We start from the raw sequence: 17,812 nt of genomic DNA on the forward strand, positions 1-17,812 counted from the left end.
GCGGTTACCTTGCCGTGTCCGACCACCGACCATCGACCTACCATGAAAGCGTGCGAAAGAGCCAAAGAAAGCTGTTTGCTTTAAGATCTTACACGTATGTGTGCCAATGAGATTAACTTGTATAGCGAGGAGTGCGAAGCTGTATGAGGGAGTTCAGACACACACTGGAACTCTTAGGAACTGGGTTTGCTGCTACCTGATCCGTCTAAGCGTTTGGAACTGCTTCACCATATCCAAGTTTAGTTGCATCTATGGTCTCTGCTGCTATATTGGTCGCATGTTGTTGTATTCTCAGCTGGCTGTACAGTGCCGGCTCCACTCTGTACAATGCACCTTTGCCGCAGCACCACATGAAAACCACTGTGGACTCTTCGCTACAGCACCACTGTGAATAAAACAATTATGACACATTTATACTGCCAAGAAACAAAAACAAAGACAGATGACTGCAAAGCAAGGTTATGTGGATACTTCTGCATGTAAAGAAAGAGAAAGTATAACTGTCAATAATAATTCAGCTGCGCTATAGGAAACTGTCAGAACGCGCATTTCTTTTTCATGTGGAGCAGTGTGCCAGGTGGCTTGTACCAAATTGTTTACGTTACCGTCCCGATGGATCCAGTATGTCATAAAGTGCCGACACATCGATTCAGCTAGGTCACTTGCCAGTGAATCGTGCAGCATTCTAGGAAGGGCTGTGCTGCTGGAATTCACAGCAGCAGCACCAGCCTACGAATGCCAAACTCACCGGCCGTTTATTTTGCAGGCTGGACGCATTCCCGCTGGCGGGCGCGGCCACACCGGTGCCAGCCAGCCAACTGTTTCCTTCTTTCCCGGGCCTGAGCCCCCACGCCACTGCCGGGGGGTGGGGGGGCCTGCCCATGGGCAGGCCACCACCGCCACTGCCACTCGAAGTGGGTGCACCACCGCTAGACACAGCTAGCCCCCGCTACCGCCTCTATTACCACCTGTCGTCCATCTTCCCCGAGGAACAAGTGCGCGCCGCCATGGACCTCTGCCCCGAGGAGACCAACCCGCAGAAGGTGTGCGCCGCCATCCTCGCCATGTTCCCCAAGGGTTAACCGAGACGCCCCCCTCCCTGCCTCCATTTTTGGCGAGTCGTTTCTTCCCTGGCATGAAGCATAGTGCCATCTGTTGTCGCAGAGTTGGGTGGTGGGCTGGAGGCCCCCGGTTGTGAGCGGGTCATGCATTGCCGCCACATTGTTTGTCACCGCATTCCCTCGGTCCTGGGAGCACTTCCAAATGGGAAGCTTACAACACTTCTCCCGAAACCTCACGGTGGGAATGGTTGTCTCGATTGTTGTTGTGTGCGGTGTTCCGACACCTCTCTGAGGATGCCACAAACGTAAGCAAACGTGCGTGTACTGCCTGTCTTGTCCCTGCATCCCCAGCAACCCTGGGGGCAACATATGGGCTCTCGAAGCCCGCATCATCCTTCCACGGGAGCATGGCACCCATTGTTCAGCTGGACATTCTGACAGCTTGGAGTCTGATACAGAAAATGTGCGCGCATCACCGCCTCCTGCACTGTTCCTCTCGGTGCCGACTGAGCAGATAGGAAGCCTGTGAGCGAAGCCTTTCCCATCTTTGTGGTGTTCTCGGTGTTTACAAAATGGAACCTGTTTTCTGGTTCTGAGATGAGGTCAAGCTGGTGTGTGTGAACATGGGCCCACTTTTGTTTCGTCCATATTTGACCGTCCCCTGACGGCCAGCGGAAAGGGTGACTCAAAGGCAGAAACCGGGAACTCGGACATTGTTTCCCACTTGAACCTTTCGTCCTTTCGCAGGCCCTGTGCTTGCAGTCGAAACTTCAGTCGTGCAGTGTTGATGCTCTCAGGTCTATTTGCATTTCCTAGAAAGGTGACAAAGGAAGTGAGGGTGGAGGAAGGATTTAAATGGAATCCCCCACCCCCTGTCGCAGTGCGGTCTTGTTGAAAATTCTTTGCTCTCGTCATGTTGGCAAGTTGCGTGTACAGTGCAGTGATGTGCGGGTCGCCGAATGCTCACACAGGGCGACCTTCTCGTTTCCTGTGCTTGTGCCAACACACGGCCGTTAGACTGTTGCCACTCATGCGGGGTCCCAGTCACTTTCATTCAGTCGTGACTAAGCAAGGTGACTTTTACAGGAATGGCCATCTGAAGTGTGTAGAGATCTGTCAAAGTAGCAAGATGGAGGCTTGTGGTGAACAGTCACATCTGTGCTGTTTGCTGGCATAACAAGTGTTGCTGTACTATCGAGCTGTCTTTGCTGTTAGCTTTGCCTATTAGTTCCAGTACGTTTTGGTGGATTCATCGTGCGTAGAAGCCACTATTTCTGAGATCGACATAGCTCAACAAACAAGCGCTGGAACTTAGCAGCACACATTCCTACTCTCACCGACAGTGGCGATACTTCTCAGAAGACTGCACTGATGGTACTGTCAGCCATACGTTCGAGTGTTGCTGTCAACAGATCTAAGCTGTGTAATTTGAGAAAGAAACGCATGCCTGCACTGTGTGTAGGGTGTACTAACATGGTTCTGCACCGTCATTGTTGCATGCCTCTGATATCGCACACTGCAGCTTGGTGCGTGTTTGCCCAAAGAGGCAGCACACCTGCAACCGACAGATGCTCTTTCTGCAAATCAAGTTTACATTTGCAAGCTGTGCCCTGGGGCCTCACACTGTCAACCTTCTCATTTCTGGTAGTGTCTTCAGGAAGTCGGGATGGCCCACTGAATCGGACACAGCTCCCAAACTGATGCCACGCGTTGCCGTGCCAAGTGAAGTCTGATGTGGCATCTCTACGTGTGGCACGTTCTCGCTCTTAGGGAACTAGGAAACAAACTGGTTGGTGTGTTAACGCTCTTTCTCGTTACTTACACGCACAAGTTTTGAAGATTATGTGTCAGCGGCCACATTGGATGGCAGCTACGTGGCTGTATGTTGAGTGGATGGAGAGGATTCTACTTGATTCAGCCCTTTGTGAATGAAATGTCTGCGTAGGTGTGGCATCTTCAAGGGCACACGCTGTGCTGTGTTTTCTTGTCACTAGGTGAGCATTAGGTGTTGGGTACTGTACTAACAGTCGTCTCATTATTATCTGAAACAGGGCCAACCATTCATTGGTATCATTTGTAATGAAAGTAGCCTCAAAATCTTTTGTGAGCCATGCAGCTTCTTGCGAAGCATTGCCTTTCTTTCTTTTTTTGTTAGGAGGAAACGTTTCTCAGTAGTATGTTTCCTGCACACAAGCTCTTGTGCCATTTCTCGCTTTATCATGCATTGCCTCAACGACAGAGATGCAAGTGGAAAGGGGGGTGGAAGCAGTTAGCTTTTTTCATGTTGACGCATTTTGCACTGGTTTTTTTCTTGCATCGCCAAGCCCTCACTTCGGAGGACCCCCTACGTACTGCGGGGGTCTCATTTTTACTGCCGCAGCAATGTGTCAGAGGCACATTTTTTCAAAGTTCACACACAGACATTGCCGTGATCTTTTCCTTTCTCTTTTATATGGCAGGCCTTTCGTGGTCACATCTGTACACTGTCTGTCTCATGTGAAATGTGATGTGCGTTTTACTGTCCCACACTCTGAGGCTGGGGTCTCTCGTTCACAGTGTGCTGGCAGGCTTTGCAATTTTTTATGGCAAGCATGCCGTTTCTCCTGAGGCCTCCCAGACTAACAATCTCACAGCAAATGTTGTGCTGTCACGCAGTCTAGCTCCTCCAAATCTGCGCTTGCGTGGGCAATCTGCCCTAACACTGTGCATGTTTTGTGCCGGGCTTCTGTCTTTGGGTGCAGTCAACAAACCTGGTTAGCTCAAGTGGTTGTTCACTCGCGAGGGGTCCATGCCCGAAGCACGTTCGTTGTACCCTTTGCTAGCTCCCACGCTAAAGGGGGGAGCGTGTCACAATATGCAGGGGCCCTTGTCTTGAGGCATGGACAGTGCAGTGGTAAGCCTTGTCTTCATAATGTTGTGGTTGAGAGGTGGCAGATCGCAGGCTCGAAACCTGCTGCTGCTGGCCACCCACCTGTAAAAGTGGGTGCAAGCATTTCTTGATGCAGTACTGAGCTTTTCTTCGAGGGGGGTGGGGAGCTGCTTGAAAGCCTATGTGCTTTGAACTCCCGTCAAAACCCTTCGGGTGTGAAGCCTCAGAAATTATTGGTGAATTTAGGATTAGAAGGACTAGGGCATGCACCAAAAAGCAAGCACGAGTTTCTAGTGTTCTAGTTCAGCTTAAAAAGATATGGGGTTGGATCGGTCACATAACGCATAGAGTAGGTAACAGGTGGGCTACGAGGGTAAACGAACACAATGGATTGTCAAGGGATGAGAAACGCAGTCGGGGACAGGAGAGGATTGCATGTTCTGATGAGATTAGGAAGCTTGCGGCTTAAAGTGGACAAGTTGGTTTGCCGCGGCTTACAAACGGCACCAGGAAGCACGAAGGAGGGCTGGCGAGACATCAAGATGATCGTAAGTTGCAGGTGGTTTGCAGGAACAGGATGAAGCCAGCTGGCACAAGACAGGTGTAACTGGAGTTCACTGGGAGGGGAGTGGAGGACCAAAGTAGACTGATGACGATACTGATCATGATCGAAATGTGGTGCTTGGGGCCACTTGCACGGTCACAGTTTTTTTATTCCGCACCCTAAGCGCGCCTGTTGGATGAAAATGATCTCGAGTAGCGTCAAGTGGTACGAGAGAGCACGTTTCGCTACATCGATGCCGACATTTCTGCATGTCACTGCCAGGTTTGACAGTATACTTGCCTTGAAACACCAGAGTGCAACACCTCGCCGCCTGTTATTGCCTAAGATGTGGGCCTTACTTGCAGTATTTGATGTGGTACCTGCATCTGCTGGTCTGATTGAAGGCTCGTGATCAGAAAGTTAACGACCCACTTGTGGTCCTAATGTGAAAGACTGATTTTTTGGCTGCCCTTTTTTGGTTGCACCAACGAACCGAGCGTTGCGCACGGCTGCGGGGCTTTGTCCCTTGGAGCTTACAGGTGATGCTGTTACTTCGCAATCCACTCCATCCCAACTATCTTTGTCCCAGGACTAACTAAGAAGATATAATAATAATCAAAGATCATGTACAGTGCAGCAGTCCTTCTCTATCTAGAGCGCTGCTCTGCAGTTTTTGCACTCTGTCGTGGGCTGAACAAAGCAGTGTGTGAATGTGTGCGAGTTTGTACATTTATATGTTTACACTGTGTCACAAAAGAAGAAAAAAAAGAAACTGTGTGTGAAATAGGAAACCAATGTTTGTTACTACATGTAAAAGTGTTGTCTTCGGTGGACTGTGGTTGCACATGTTCTAGAAGCAAGTGGCTGTCCCACTATTCTCAACATGCCTGTCAAATGTGAACGTTGTAAGCTGCGCATTTTAGACATTCCTTCAAGCGTGTCGAGCATGGGTTGTGCTCTTGAGGCTCACATTGCGAGTTATGTGGGGTCGTTTCGGATGGCGACTTGGACTTTTGTTGAAACATAGCAGTATCAGCCAGCATGAGAAAAAAAATATATATATATGGTAGGTCCTCGTACTTGGGACTCTGGGCAACCAGCCATAAAAGCAGAAAGTTGTTAATGAAAGAAAAATTAAGGAATCGACTGCAGCTGCTTCCTTGTGTGCAAAGCTTCCACTAAGCCCCCGTTGCTGCATAGATGCAAGAACGTGCAAAACATGGCCGGGCGTGCTGCGGGTGTGTACAGATAACAACGATTACGATAAAGCTGAAGCCTTAGAGGTGTTGTCTTAGCACTGCGCTTTTAAGGAGTAAATGGTAACTTAAACCTCCACTACGCAGGTCATCTGAGCCAGCAAAGAAAGATTTAAAAAAAATTTATTTAACCTTAAACTCTTTTAGTCAAATATTATGAATGTGCTTCTGTATGTCGTCGCTTGTAAACATGGTGACAGGCTGCAAATCTTTCTCTGTAAGAAGGTTATTACCTATGTCAAAGGTATGCTAAAGAGGTGCTCCTTAGCACCATTTATACCTAGTTTCCTTATTTATGTAACATTTGGTACAACTAAGCTGTTTGGAGCAGTTTGTGCCATGTTACCATTGTTGACTTGTATTGTTGCACATGGTTTGGAGTCTCTGATTGACTTTTTGACTTTGCTAGTGACAACGGACAACATCGCTTTTGTTAGCCTTTTATCCTTCTTGTGCCGCCAGTAAGTCCTGCTTGATCTTTGTTGATTGCACCACTCTAGTTTAATTGTTGTTTAAGATAACACATATCACTAGGAACAATTGTGTGATCATCTGACTGTACAGCTACGCTCATCACTCAGCTTATAGCCATGAATGGAGTAGCACAAATTGACAATAGCTACTCCATTCAGCTCAAAGCTTCCTGTTTCATTCCGTTGGCTGCAGTGATGGCTGGTAATTACTGTAGTTTTGGTAGCTGTCTGTCAGTTTGGAAAAATAGTGCTTCATATTATGGAATTTTGATGTCAGTAGCATCTCTGCATCAGAATTTTATTGGCAGATGTAGCCGAGGAAATGGTGAACAAGTTACCAAATGTCACAGCTGTTTCGATTAAATGGAGGAAGGATTCTTCTGAAGTGTCAATGTCTCCTACATGCTCGCACATTCTATCTGACCTGCGCAATGGACCATAAATGTTAAAGTTTATTCCGTTTTGATGATACAAACCTGTCATAACAGGCCCTTTATTTAGGACAGTCAAGAGCACTGGCTGTCGGTTGCTTCTGTGCAAACATTTCCACTTTGTTCAGACACTTGACTTGTTTGTTTGCCACAAGGGCTGGATGATCTGTTCCATGTTATTTTGATTCTTATTACCTCTGTTATTAACTACTATTTATTACACCACAGCCAAGCAAACCAAGCCATTTTGTAAGTCCCAAGGGGTTGCGTGTTTGTACGTATGTGTGTATGTAGATGGTCCACAGAGTAAATTTTTACCTCTTTCCCAACTGTCTTCGCATCGGTTCTTTATGGGTTACTTGTATCATGCTGCCTAGTTTTATTATTCAAAAGTGAAGTGGATGCCATTGAAGAAAATGTTGGCATTCTCTCTTTTGTAATATTTTTTCTCTGCTCATGGCAGTTGTTTGGGCAGCCGCTATTCTTTGGTCAATTTGTTTTTTATCTTGTTGTCTGAGCTGTGCAAAGTTTGTGCGAGATTCTCATGTCTCGTGTAGATAGCGCTGCTGGCTCTGCTCTGAACGCATTTAACTGTGTCACAAGTTTTTCATCTTAGTAGTAGCTTTGTAATATAGCAAATTCTTTTTATTTGTTTGTTTGTTTTTCAGTGACTGTGAGACTGTGACATAGAAAGTTGATATGAATTACGTTCTGTTTGCAATCTTATAATTCTTTCCATGTTGTATTATTCATGCAGAAATAGATTCCTTATGAACTTCACACTGCTTCCGTACGAGCAATGTAGACGGCAAATGGAATTATGACAATGCAATAAGGCCCTTGCCAGTTGAGTACCTAAAGACCTGTCAACAAGTGGCAACTATTGTCGTGAGCAGAAGCCTGGAGGCCGTAACTGCCATAGGTGTCCTTTTTTTCGCAGCCTGGGCATGCAGTCTGAAATCCACTGGCACAGCCCACATCTTGTTTGACCAATGCGATGCGTCGACAAAATTTTATGTTAGACGGCAGTAGCATCGGAGATATCTTTTGCTGATGCCGAGGTCTCTAAACTGTTGCTCCCAAGGGTACACAGAACTTTCTTCTTTTTGGCATAAAGAATAAAAACTTTGTTTGGGTTGCATGCCCTAATATCTTGAACAGTTTCTACAGGGCGTTGGCCGTCCTTCGTGCAGTACAGCACAAGGGAGTAGCTTGTTTGCAAATTCCTTCTCATGAATGCTACTGCTCATTGCTCCCTAATTGCCCGCCACGGCATGTGTTGCAAGTTATACATTGCGCTTGAAAAGGATTGGTGTTGTGACAAGACCAGCCTTTGTAAAAACTGAAGAGGAGTCTTCTTATTGTAAGGATATGATATTTCAAAAGATGTTAAGTTTCCAAGGAGCCTACTTGCTGGCTCTCTTGGAGTGCTTCGTCCCCGTACACCCATCTTTCCAGAGGCATGTTTCAGGGGCAACACAGTTGATGCATATAGCTGGCAGTATGAACATTGATCCTTTGGAGACGGTGTTTAGCAAAGATGCTTAAGGAAAGCATGTAGAACAGTGTGCAAGCTAGAGCATGCATGCAAAGTTAAGCATTGAAAGTTAGGCACTGTTCAGCAGCCAACCGAGTGCACAAGAGGCACAAGCGGTGTTGCTTTGCCGCATATTCAGCTAAAGACAATGACCCATTGACATTGCCAATGAGTTACGAGTTGGAAGGGCACCTTCTGGGCATTCAGGTACCGTGGTGATGTTACGGCAATCAAATTTTTTCTTAAATGTGAGCAACGCTTCTGCTGCTTCGTAGACCCTACTGTCAGTGAAAGCGGGTCTTCTGCACTGACACATTGTTGTTGACTGGGTTAGCCCCTGTTGGCTGGAGCATTACAACATGGAGTTGACACATTTCTCTCCCACTTGGATTTTCTTGCTTTTGCTGCTTTACTTTCTGCATTTTTCTGCACACTGAAAAGTGGATTGCTTCTGACCCATCATGCTGGTCAGGAGATGCAAGTACGTTGCTTTGACAACGCTGTTATCGTTGCAAAAACTTGTTCATGCATTTTTTTACTTACACCCCACCACTCTCCTTTAGCAAGGTCTACTTTCTGAACTGACGAAAAGAATGTATTATATAATCGAGGAGGATTCTTGCCCTCACACGGATTTAGTGTTATTGGCACAGCTTGTTTCCCGTTCTAGTTTTGTAAAAACCGCTACTCCCGCAAGTCCCTGATGAGTTGACTTTTGCATGGGATGTAGAGCTTTTGAGAAGTATAGTGCACGACTTTAGAAATCCGGTATGTCATCAACAAGTAGCATCATTCAAGGCACAATGTGTGATGAACTGTCACTGTTGTAGTTTACTGAATGTTCCAACCTCATTAGCTTAGTGCATAACTTATGTCAGCTGACTACTTATCAAATTGCAGTGAAAGTATCTGTATAGAAATATTTTTGTCTCGCATAACTTCAAGCTTGAGATCTTTAGGTGAATCACACAGCTCCGGAAAATTGTTACAAAGCCAGAAATGTCCCACAAATTCAGCTGAATTTATTGTACAAAGGTTGCACAAATTGTTATAGTTGTACAAAGGTCGTGCAAACGAATAGTTGCTCAACCTTTTGTACAACTATTTTGCACAATTTACAGTAGCGTGAAATTGTACAAAGGTTTCACAAATTACAGTTCTAGTTACGAGGATGTATTTGTGTTGTTACATGGTGTCTTACTTGAAATGAACAAGTAGCGTTCTCATTGTTTGACATCGCTTGTGTCTTTGACAACCGTCAACAAAGTTGAGCCAGATTTACTCACGACTCGCAAATAATTGGCTAATCATACACAACTGCCAGAAAGAATGCTGCTGGTGGAGTTTCTGGATCAAGAATTCAAAACACATCCTCGACCCCAAAGGAGGTGATTGTGTAACAACTGTCACATGCTTTGCTAGCTTGTGACTGGCCAAGCTAACGGTGCTAAAAGCTTATAGTAAATGCTCCTTTGACTTGTTTGCATACAATTCGATTATAACAGCAAGGACGTCCAACCTAGGATTAGCTTCGATTCAAGTGCATGACTGTGGTAGTTTTCATTCACGAGAAACAGCTGCGACAAGCACCTTGCTAAACTACAAGCCAACTTCCCGGGAAAGTACCATAAATCAGTTAAACGCTTCCGTTTTGCTTTTCTTTAATACGACTACTGCGAGGTTGTCTCCTCCCTCAAGGTATGTGCGGGTGTGAAAGGTTGAGTGACTGAGGTGGCAGTGGCTGAGCCCTGCGACTAATACAAGTTTTGCTACAATACCATGTATTGTCATGTACTGAATGGGGTCTTGTGATATGCCCCTCCCCGTCTTGTTTTTCTTTTTCTCCCAGTTGTTTCAGTTTCAACGTTTTACGTTTCCCTTGCTTTCTGCCATAAGACTTGTTTTCTTGTTGTTGGCAAAGACTGTTTTTTCTTCCTCAGGCCATAAATGTTCTAATATGCGAGTGCTTTTTTTTTAACATTATGGATGCGAGTATTTAATGTGTGTCACTTCTAATGGCATGTAATAAATGTTTTGTCTTCTTTTTATTTAACACGACTGCTTTGACTGAGTCTTTGTCACATTCAACCGAGTACACACCACTTCATGCAGCTTTGTCACGAGTTTAGTATCTTTGTAACAGGAAATTTGGCACAGCTGGCTTAGCTCACTGAGCTTTCATGCTTAAGACCAAGCCATACGGAGACCTTCGAAGTGAAAGTGCGGTGGAAGACGTGTTGTCCAGTTCTATGCGACACATTTAAAGGGCCCCTCACCTGTGTGCGCAACTGCGATGTAGAAACAAGCTGACAAAACGAAAGTCCGTCCCACTTGCTACGGCATGCAGTGAAACAGACTCGCAAACACTCGATTTGTAGGTTTTATTATTTCTCTAAGCTTCTACTTGTCCAGTGAAGCGACAGATCAAACAAGATACTGCCGCAGATCTGAATAATTCTCGACATCACATGCGACCGCAAGTGACGTTTCAGCAGTGCGAATTTCATAGGCGCACTTGTGTGTATGACCGCTACTCTCCAGCTGGGACCGCGGCTTTCTTGAGACAAACGCTGTTCTTTTGTGGTGCACAGGCACGATCATTGGCACACATTGTACACACTGCACTTGACTGTTTAAAACTACAATCTGGTGGCTTATTTAGCTCTAGGGCTCCTATCTAAATACATTGTGGGAAGGGAGAAATCGTTTTTCTAGGCAACCACTGCATGGCATTTGATGTAGTTTGTTGAATTTGTAAGAAAAAGACTGTAGTGGCTATAGGACGCAATTATTATTTAGACCGTCGATATTTAAACAAAAATTAATGAAATACTAAAATTTCAAGCAATGCAACTACGAAATTTAGAACTCTGAAAATCGATATCGCAATTTTGTGTACTGCACTTAATTATAGATCTAAAGCAATGATAATTGGCACATTATACAGCGCTCTAAAGTATACCACTAATTTGCGTAATGATCTCGCATAAGCTGTAACCTCGTACATCAAATCTGTCCGCTTTAGATGATCTAATAAATGCAGCTACAAAACTGCAATAGCTGTTTTGGTGCTGAAGTATGTATTTGTAAAATTTGTGCTTCAGTTTTTCTTTCTTTGACTTGCCAAATTTTGTATTTTCGTAACAAATTCCAGGCCTTAATTAAATCAGAAATCTGCTTGCTACAGTTGCTGCAAGTTAACTCACTTTCTGGAATTCAACAAATTTCACTTAAAAATCGGTCTGATGGTTGTCTCACAAAAACTGCATTTTACATGTATCTGAATAGGTGGCATCGGAGTCGACCTTGAGCTAAAGTTTCTCCTTTAAGCACACCTCGAAATGGGGCATGGGGGAGGGCTACTTCGGTTCGCTCAGAGTGTGATAAATCATGCTATGGCCACTGACTGCACAGGAATACGTAGGAAATAAAATTGGTCCAGTTGCTGCAATCGTTACTTGCTGCACGATACAGTGAGGGTCCAGCTACTCAGCTACTTCATCCATTTATTTCCTTGTGTTTGCAGAATTGTGGGAGGCTGTTATATTTCAAATAAAATGTATCGCTCCTTGTTGGAATAAAAAATGCGAAGGAATGAAGATTCATTGGCTGGGTGTACACACGCCATGTTGGCAAAAGCATCTAAGAAAATTAGCAAGATTAAAGATGCCACACAACTTTGATAATGCAATCTTCTTTTTCTTGAGACCCGCTTACTTCATCATTGGTTAACGCGCAGAGCGAGCCCGTCCAAGGTGCTGTGCAAGTACAAAGCTTCCTTCCATTCCTTCCAGTGAGAACCAGGGTGAGACCACAATGTTCGTCACTGGGTATTGAGAGAGTTGGGCTTGGGCATGTAAAAAAGGGTAGCCGGCCCTCACCGTCGTTCGACTAAGAGTACAGGTTCTCAACGAGAACGAACAGCACTGGGTTTATTTACAATATCTACGCGAGGAGTAGAGGCCGTTGCGTCTCGACAGTCTAGCATCACTGAATTGAAGCACACCAGAGGAGCTGAAAACATCTGCTTAAATTCCTTTCATCCTCCCTATATCCCTAGGTCAGGAAAATCTGCGATCACACTTTCCTCCAACTGGAGCATCCCAAGTTGCCTAAGCCATCCCCTTGAGAGTGAGGGTGCGCATGATCACTCTGGCACCTTTGTTCACTGAACACAGTCAGAGTACTGAACGGCTCACTGCAGCTTCAAAGAGAGGAGGGCACACGCATTAATTGGAGGATTCAATTGACGTGTCTCGGCTCATGGAATGGCCCAGCAATTAGCTGGTTCTTGGGACAGTCAATTTGGGTGGCTAGCAGCGGCCATGACGAAACGGCACAGAACACACTCTCCATGAAGTTTCTTTGTCCCATCGTTGTGGTCGGCGGCCCGGTCGAATTCATCAACCATGTAGTCTTCCGTCAAACGTGTCACACTATGGTGTTGCCACTGGTCTGACTGATGGAACGTACTGTTAACTTCACAAAGTTCACAAAGGCACCACAGCACAAAGGCACCGCAGCACAAAGGCACCACAGCACAGCCCATATGAAACCTTGGGAATGAGATTTTATTACTTCAAAATTGGCATACATATATCACAAGTGCAGTGGATCAGACGACAAAAAGCTGCACATTCTGACTGATGCGCTCCAGCTGGTCTGCAAGCGATGGCAGCTGGGCATCCTCGTTATCCACACCAGCCTCTGTACTTCCCTGCTCCGAGGCCAACCTGAGCCAAATGGAGGTAAGGAAAAAAACGATAACGCACTACTGATATGCTCAGTTCAGTGGAAAATAAGCAGAAACTACAGCAACATGAGCTTTTCTATGACCACACTGCTTTTACAAATATGAAAATAATGACCCCAAATGTGAAATTACTGCATATTAATAACAGCAAATGGCAACCAGCTAAGTTTATTAATTTGAGCCCTATGTTACATTCTCAGGGTGTCTACCAAGTTGACATTTCCAAATTCCCTGAGTTTTCCAGGTTTTCCCTGAGTGCCATTGAAAATTTCCCTGAGTGATGCAGAACTATGTTTTATGTCAAGACGGGCTGAAACCATATCACCCGATGCTGTCACTCTCTAGTAAGCTATAGAAAAAAATTTAAAAAAAACCGACTTAATCTAATTTGAATACTAAGGAGTAGTGTTCATGTTATTCAAAAAGAGATCTAATAGAAGGGGGGTTAGTAAAATGCCAGCAAATAAAATGTCTTCAAAAGAAGATTGCAAATGGAGCCGGACATTCTCAAATACGAATAAAAAGAGATGGATATAGAAGCAAATATTTTCGAATATGAGCTATTTCTATCAACTGATAGCAAGCTCAGTGGTATTAGGCCCGAACTCTGTCACAATTGAGATTCTCTCTCAACAGCTCGTAAGTCAACCTCAACTGTCCTGACATACTCTCAGCCCGCGCACGACTCTTGAGTGTTGTGTTTCACTGCTTTAACGAGTTTATTTTGGTTTGGATGAGAGACACTTGCAGCTCGGCATTAGCCAAAACTTAATTTTTTGAGCGCTGGCTCCTTCAAAACGGCGGCAGCAAGCTTCCTTTCCTGTTTATTCCTCAATGTGTAGGTCATTTCTGTTCTTGTTTTCCTTCCGCCACTCGTTCGCCCCAAAGACCATTTGAAGTATCTTGGTCAGTTGCACAGTCTACGGCCGATTTTTCGAACTCCCAGGGGCCGCGAAAACGTCTGAAAAATCGGTCAGTTGGAAAAAAAATAAATGCGTGTCATTTAGTGCCTTTAGGGGCAAAACCGCCACAGGCACGTTCGAAAACGCTCTGAAGGCCTGTCGGCACACATATTAGGCATCTCGGTGCTCATACTGGGACAGGAAATACCGGGTGCACGCCTCTATAATTAAGGAATGCATACTGTGTTTCGTGGCAATAGCCCCTTCCCACGCTTGTTATGCTTCACTGCAATACTTTTGCGTATGCTTCACCAAGTAACATTTCTGTACAGAGGCGAAGCTAATTTTCAGGAACCGGCATTATGCAACGCACAGTGTTTTCCAAGTTTCTAAGCCAATCGCGAGGACTACAAAGGCGGAGCCCGTGCCATTGCTGAAAGCAGCTAATTCTTTCAATAAAAAACTGCATCCAACGGCAAGAAGCTTCATAGCGAACATAGAAGTAGCTAGGCCTAACGTTGCCGCAGTGGCGGCAACGGCTGCCAGCGGATCTCCGTGCGAGAGTGCCGGTTCGAGGTGGCGAAGTAATCAAAATGGCAGCGGTGGTGCCTTTGATTATTGCCGTTTCGGACCTGCGGTCACGGCAAAACGTCTGGAAAATCGTACGGCGAAGAGTTCTTGCGTCGGAAATGTCACACGTTCTGATACGTTGACTCTATGGGGTACGTGGCGGTGCCGCGAAGCCGTCCAAATTATCGGGAATCCGGAAAGTCGGTCGTTGACTGTACACTGGCAACTCCTCCAGCCGACGACAGAGCGTCAAAGACGATTCATTACGATTCCTGTCTGTTACTCGAGCCAGCATTACCGCGACTTTCGACCCTTTCAATAAAATTGCCGCTAATTTTCCCTGATAGAGGCCCGAATTCCCCGAGTTTTCCCTGACTTTTTCCAGACTACTCAAAATCCCTGAGAATTCCCGGTTTTCCCGGTTGGTAGACACCCTGCATTCTGATTACTTCAGTGGAATCGATTTCCAGAAGCAGCAGCAGCTTTTTATTGATCCAGCTTGCAGCCCTGGCAGTAGTTGTTGTTGGAGGTGACCTTGCAAGAACCCTGAACGTCAGCACGCAGCAAAGCTCCAAGAACTGGTTCACTGTATCAGCAACTGGGTGAATATTCGAGGCCCTAAATCAAAATTCTGCTTTTTAGGTTATTAGAATTTGACTTTTTCTCAACTGAAGCAATTTTAATTCAAATGGCCAGCAGCTGACTCATTTTACGTTTTACACGTAGTAGTTGAATAGGGAGTCGACCCCGAGCTAACGCTTCCTCTTAAAGGGAAACTCTGGCAATTTTTCGTTGTCAACAGATGTCACTGAAACTCGCAGGGTGTGTTCCTCTGCACACTTTCATCATGTCCTCAAACAAAGCAGGTTTGAGAGCTGCACAGATCATTTACAAATTTAATTAATTGCCTCGAGCACCCTACCTTACCTCTTCTTCAGTTACAGGCCACATTGTGTACGACGTGAGGAGCGGTACACGCAGAGCATGCTGGGATCATGCAGATGACAGTGACGCTAGCGTGGAGGAGTCGACGATCGTGAGCTAGTGCTTGGCGTGACAAATTGCTGCCCCGAGCAGTTGCAATCCGCCTGGACGGGCAAGTGACGGGGGGATGGCAAGTGGAGTTGCATTGTTGCTTGTACGAACCACTTGAACAAAACGCAACAATTAAAGTTTGCTATCACAAGTTTCCTTGCGACAATGCTCTTCACGAGCACTGGATTAGTGCTATCCAGTTAAGCCTATAACAGTCGCCGAGTTCGTGCATATACTGCTGGCGGACCTGAGCGACTGACCTGAAGCTAATTAAGCCATTAGGACAAAGAAGTGACGACTAGAGGACTAGAAGTGATGACGACATGTTGCGCTATCAACATCGATACGTTGCCATTCTCAAAGGCGGCCAGTCGCTCTCGCTGGTACTTTCCTAAATTAAATGTGACTACATACATGGATGTATTTTCATGTATTGTTATGCTGACTCATTATTTAACAGCAGGTGGAGGCCCCTTCAACACAGCAGTGTGAACAACTGCCTCGTTCAGCTACCGATGATGTCAATACTGGCATCGGCGTTTCTGTAAGAAAACTGTGTTCTCTAGATTAATGATCATAAGCACAAACTTCTAATCTATGTCTACTTTATGGAACACATCAACTGTGCGCGTGAAGACAATACAAAGAATGATAAGTAGGCAGCATAACAACACTCCTGTACTACGGTGTCCCACTTGCTGTTTTCAAACGTGTGTGTGGTTGCTCATATCAGCATGACTCAGACAGGGTGTCTACCAAGTTGACATTCAAATTCCCCGAGTTTCCCAGGTTTTCCCTGAGTGCCTTTGTGAAATTCCCTGATTGACACAGAACGCTGTCTTATGTCAAGACGGGCTGACAACACCATGTCGCCTGATGCTGTCACTCCCTAGTAAGCACGTTAAAAATTTAAACAAAAAAAACCGGCTTAATCGAATTAGAATAGTAAGGGGTGGTGCTTATTTTATTCAAAATAGAAAAGTGAAGGAAGGGGTTAGTAAAATGCACAGCAATAAAATGTATTGAAAAAAAAGAACTGTAAAGCCCATTGCAAATTGAGTCGAACATCTTCAACTATGAATAAAAAGAGATGCATAGGGTAGAAAATATTTTCAAAAATAGCTCTTTCTATCAACTGATAGCAAGCTAGTTCGTATTAGGCCTAAGATTTGTCAGAAGCGAGATTCTCTCAGCAGCTGGAAAGTCAACCTCAGCTGTCCTGACATACTCTCAGACCATGCACAACACCTCAGTGTTGCGTTTTACTGCCCTAAAGAGTTTATTTTGGTTTAGATGAGGGTCACCTGCATCTCGGCATCAGCCAACACTTTGCTTCTTGAGGTCAAGCTCCTTCAAAGAAGTGGCGACAGTTCCTTTCTCGTTCATTCCTCAGTGTGACGGTCCTTTGTTCTCCGTCTTTGTTCCGCCGTGCGTTCGCCCCAGAGGCTATTTGAAGCATCCTCTTGGTCAGTTGTACAGTCAACGTCCGATTTTTCAGACTCTCTAGGGTCCGCGAAAACTTACGAAAAAAAAAATATGAATGCATTTCTTTTACTGCCCTCAATGGCTCAAATCGCCACAGGCACATCCAAAAAAAGCTTTGGGTATATCGGTGTTCGTACTGTGACAGGATATGGCGGGTGCACGCGTGTATAATTAGGGAATACGTGCTGTGTCCCGTGACAATGCCCTTTCCCACACTTGTTAGGCTTCACCGCAATACTTTACGTATGTTCACCGCGTAACACTGCTGTGCTGAGACGAAGCTGCCTTTCGGGAACCGGTACTATGCAACGCGCCGTGCTTTCTAAGGTTCGAAGCCAATCGCGATGATTACAGGGACAGAGTCGGTGCCATTGCTGACAGCGGCGCACCGTTTCAATGAAAAACACGGCACCGAACGGCAAGAACCTTAATCGCAAACGTCGAAGCAGCTAGGCCTCGCGTTGCCATGGTGGTGGCTACGGCTGCCAGTGGATCTGCGTGCGAGAGCGCCGGTTCGAGGTGGCGTAATCAAAACGGTGGTATTGGCTTCGATTGCCGCTTCGGACCTCCGGTCCCGGCGAATCGGACAGCGAAGCGGACGGTGAATGGTTCTTGCGTCTGAAATTTCATACGTTCTTATGCATTACCTTAGGGGCACGTGGCGGTGCCGCAAAGCCGTCCACGTTATCGAGCATGTCCCAAAGATCGGTCGTTAACTGTACACTGGCAACTCTCCAGCCGACGACACGGTGCCAAAGACAATTCGTAACGATTCCTCTCTTTTAGTCGACCCAGCATTAGGGCGACTTTCACTCCCTTTCAATGAACTGACAGCTAAGTTTCCCTGATAGAAGCACAAATTCCCTGAGAGTTCTCGGTTTTGCCGGTTGGTAGAC

General features: G+C 45.7%; 2 protein-coding genes across 3 annotated transcripts in view; one reads left to right on the forward strand and one right to left on the reverse strand.

The window, feature by feature from the left end:
* The window catches only part of LOC126522298 (uncharacterized), a 140,876-nt gene extending 130,652 nt beyond the window's left edge, over positions 1-10,224 (forward strand). For both annotated transcript variants that reach the window (XM_050171021.3, XM_050171022.3), the window contains exon 9: positions 767-10,224. In XM_050171021.3, coding sequence (XP_050026978.1) covers positions 767-1,082 — 316 coding nt within the window. In that variant the 3' untranslated portion in view covers positions 1,083-10,224. The remainder of the gene's footprint in view (positions 1-766) is intronic.
* A 2,497-nt stretch (positions 10,225-12,721) lies between these two features.
* Positions 12,722-17,812, reverse strand: part of LOC126522302 (uncharacterized) — a 107,991-nt gene continuing 102,900 nt past the window's right edge. The window contains exon 13 of the mRNA XM_050171030.3: positions 12,722-12,904. Within this exon, the coding sequence (XP_050026987.2) occupies positions 12,787-12,904 (118 nt within the window). The 3' untranslated portion in view covers positions 12,722-12,786. The remainder of the gene's footprint in view (positions 12,905-17,812) is intronic.

The sequence above is a fragment of the Dermacentor andersoni genome, chromosome 6 (genome assembly GCF_023375885.2).
Source record: "Dermacentor andersoni chromosome 6, qqDerAnde1_hic_scaffold, whole genome shotgun sequence".
NCBI lineage: Eukaryota > Metazoa > Arthropoda > Arachnida > Ixodida > Ixodidae > Dermacentor > Dermacentor andersoni.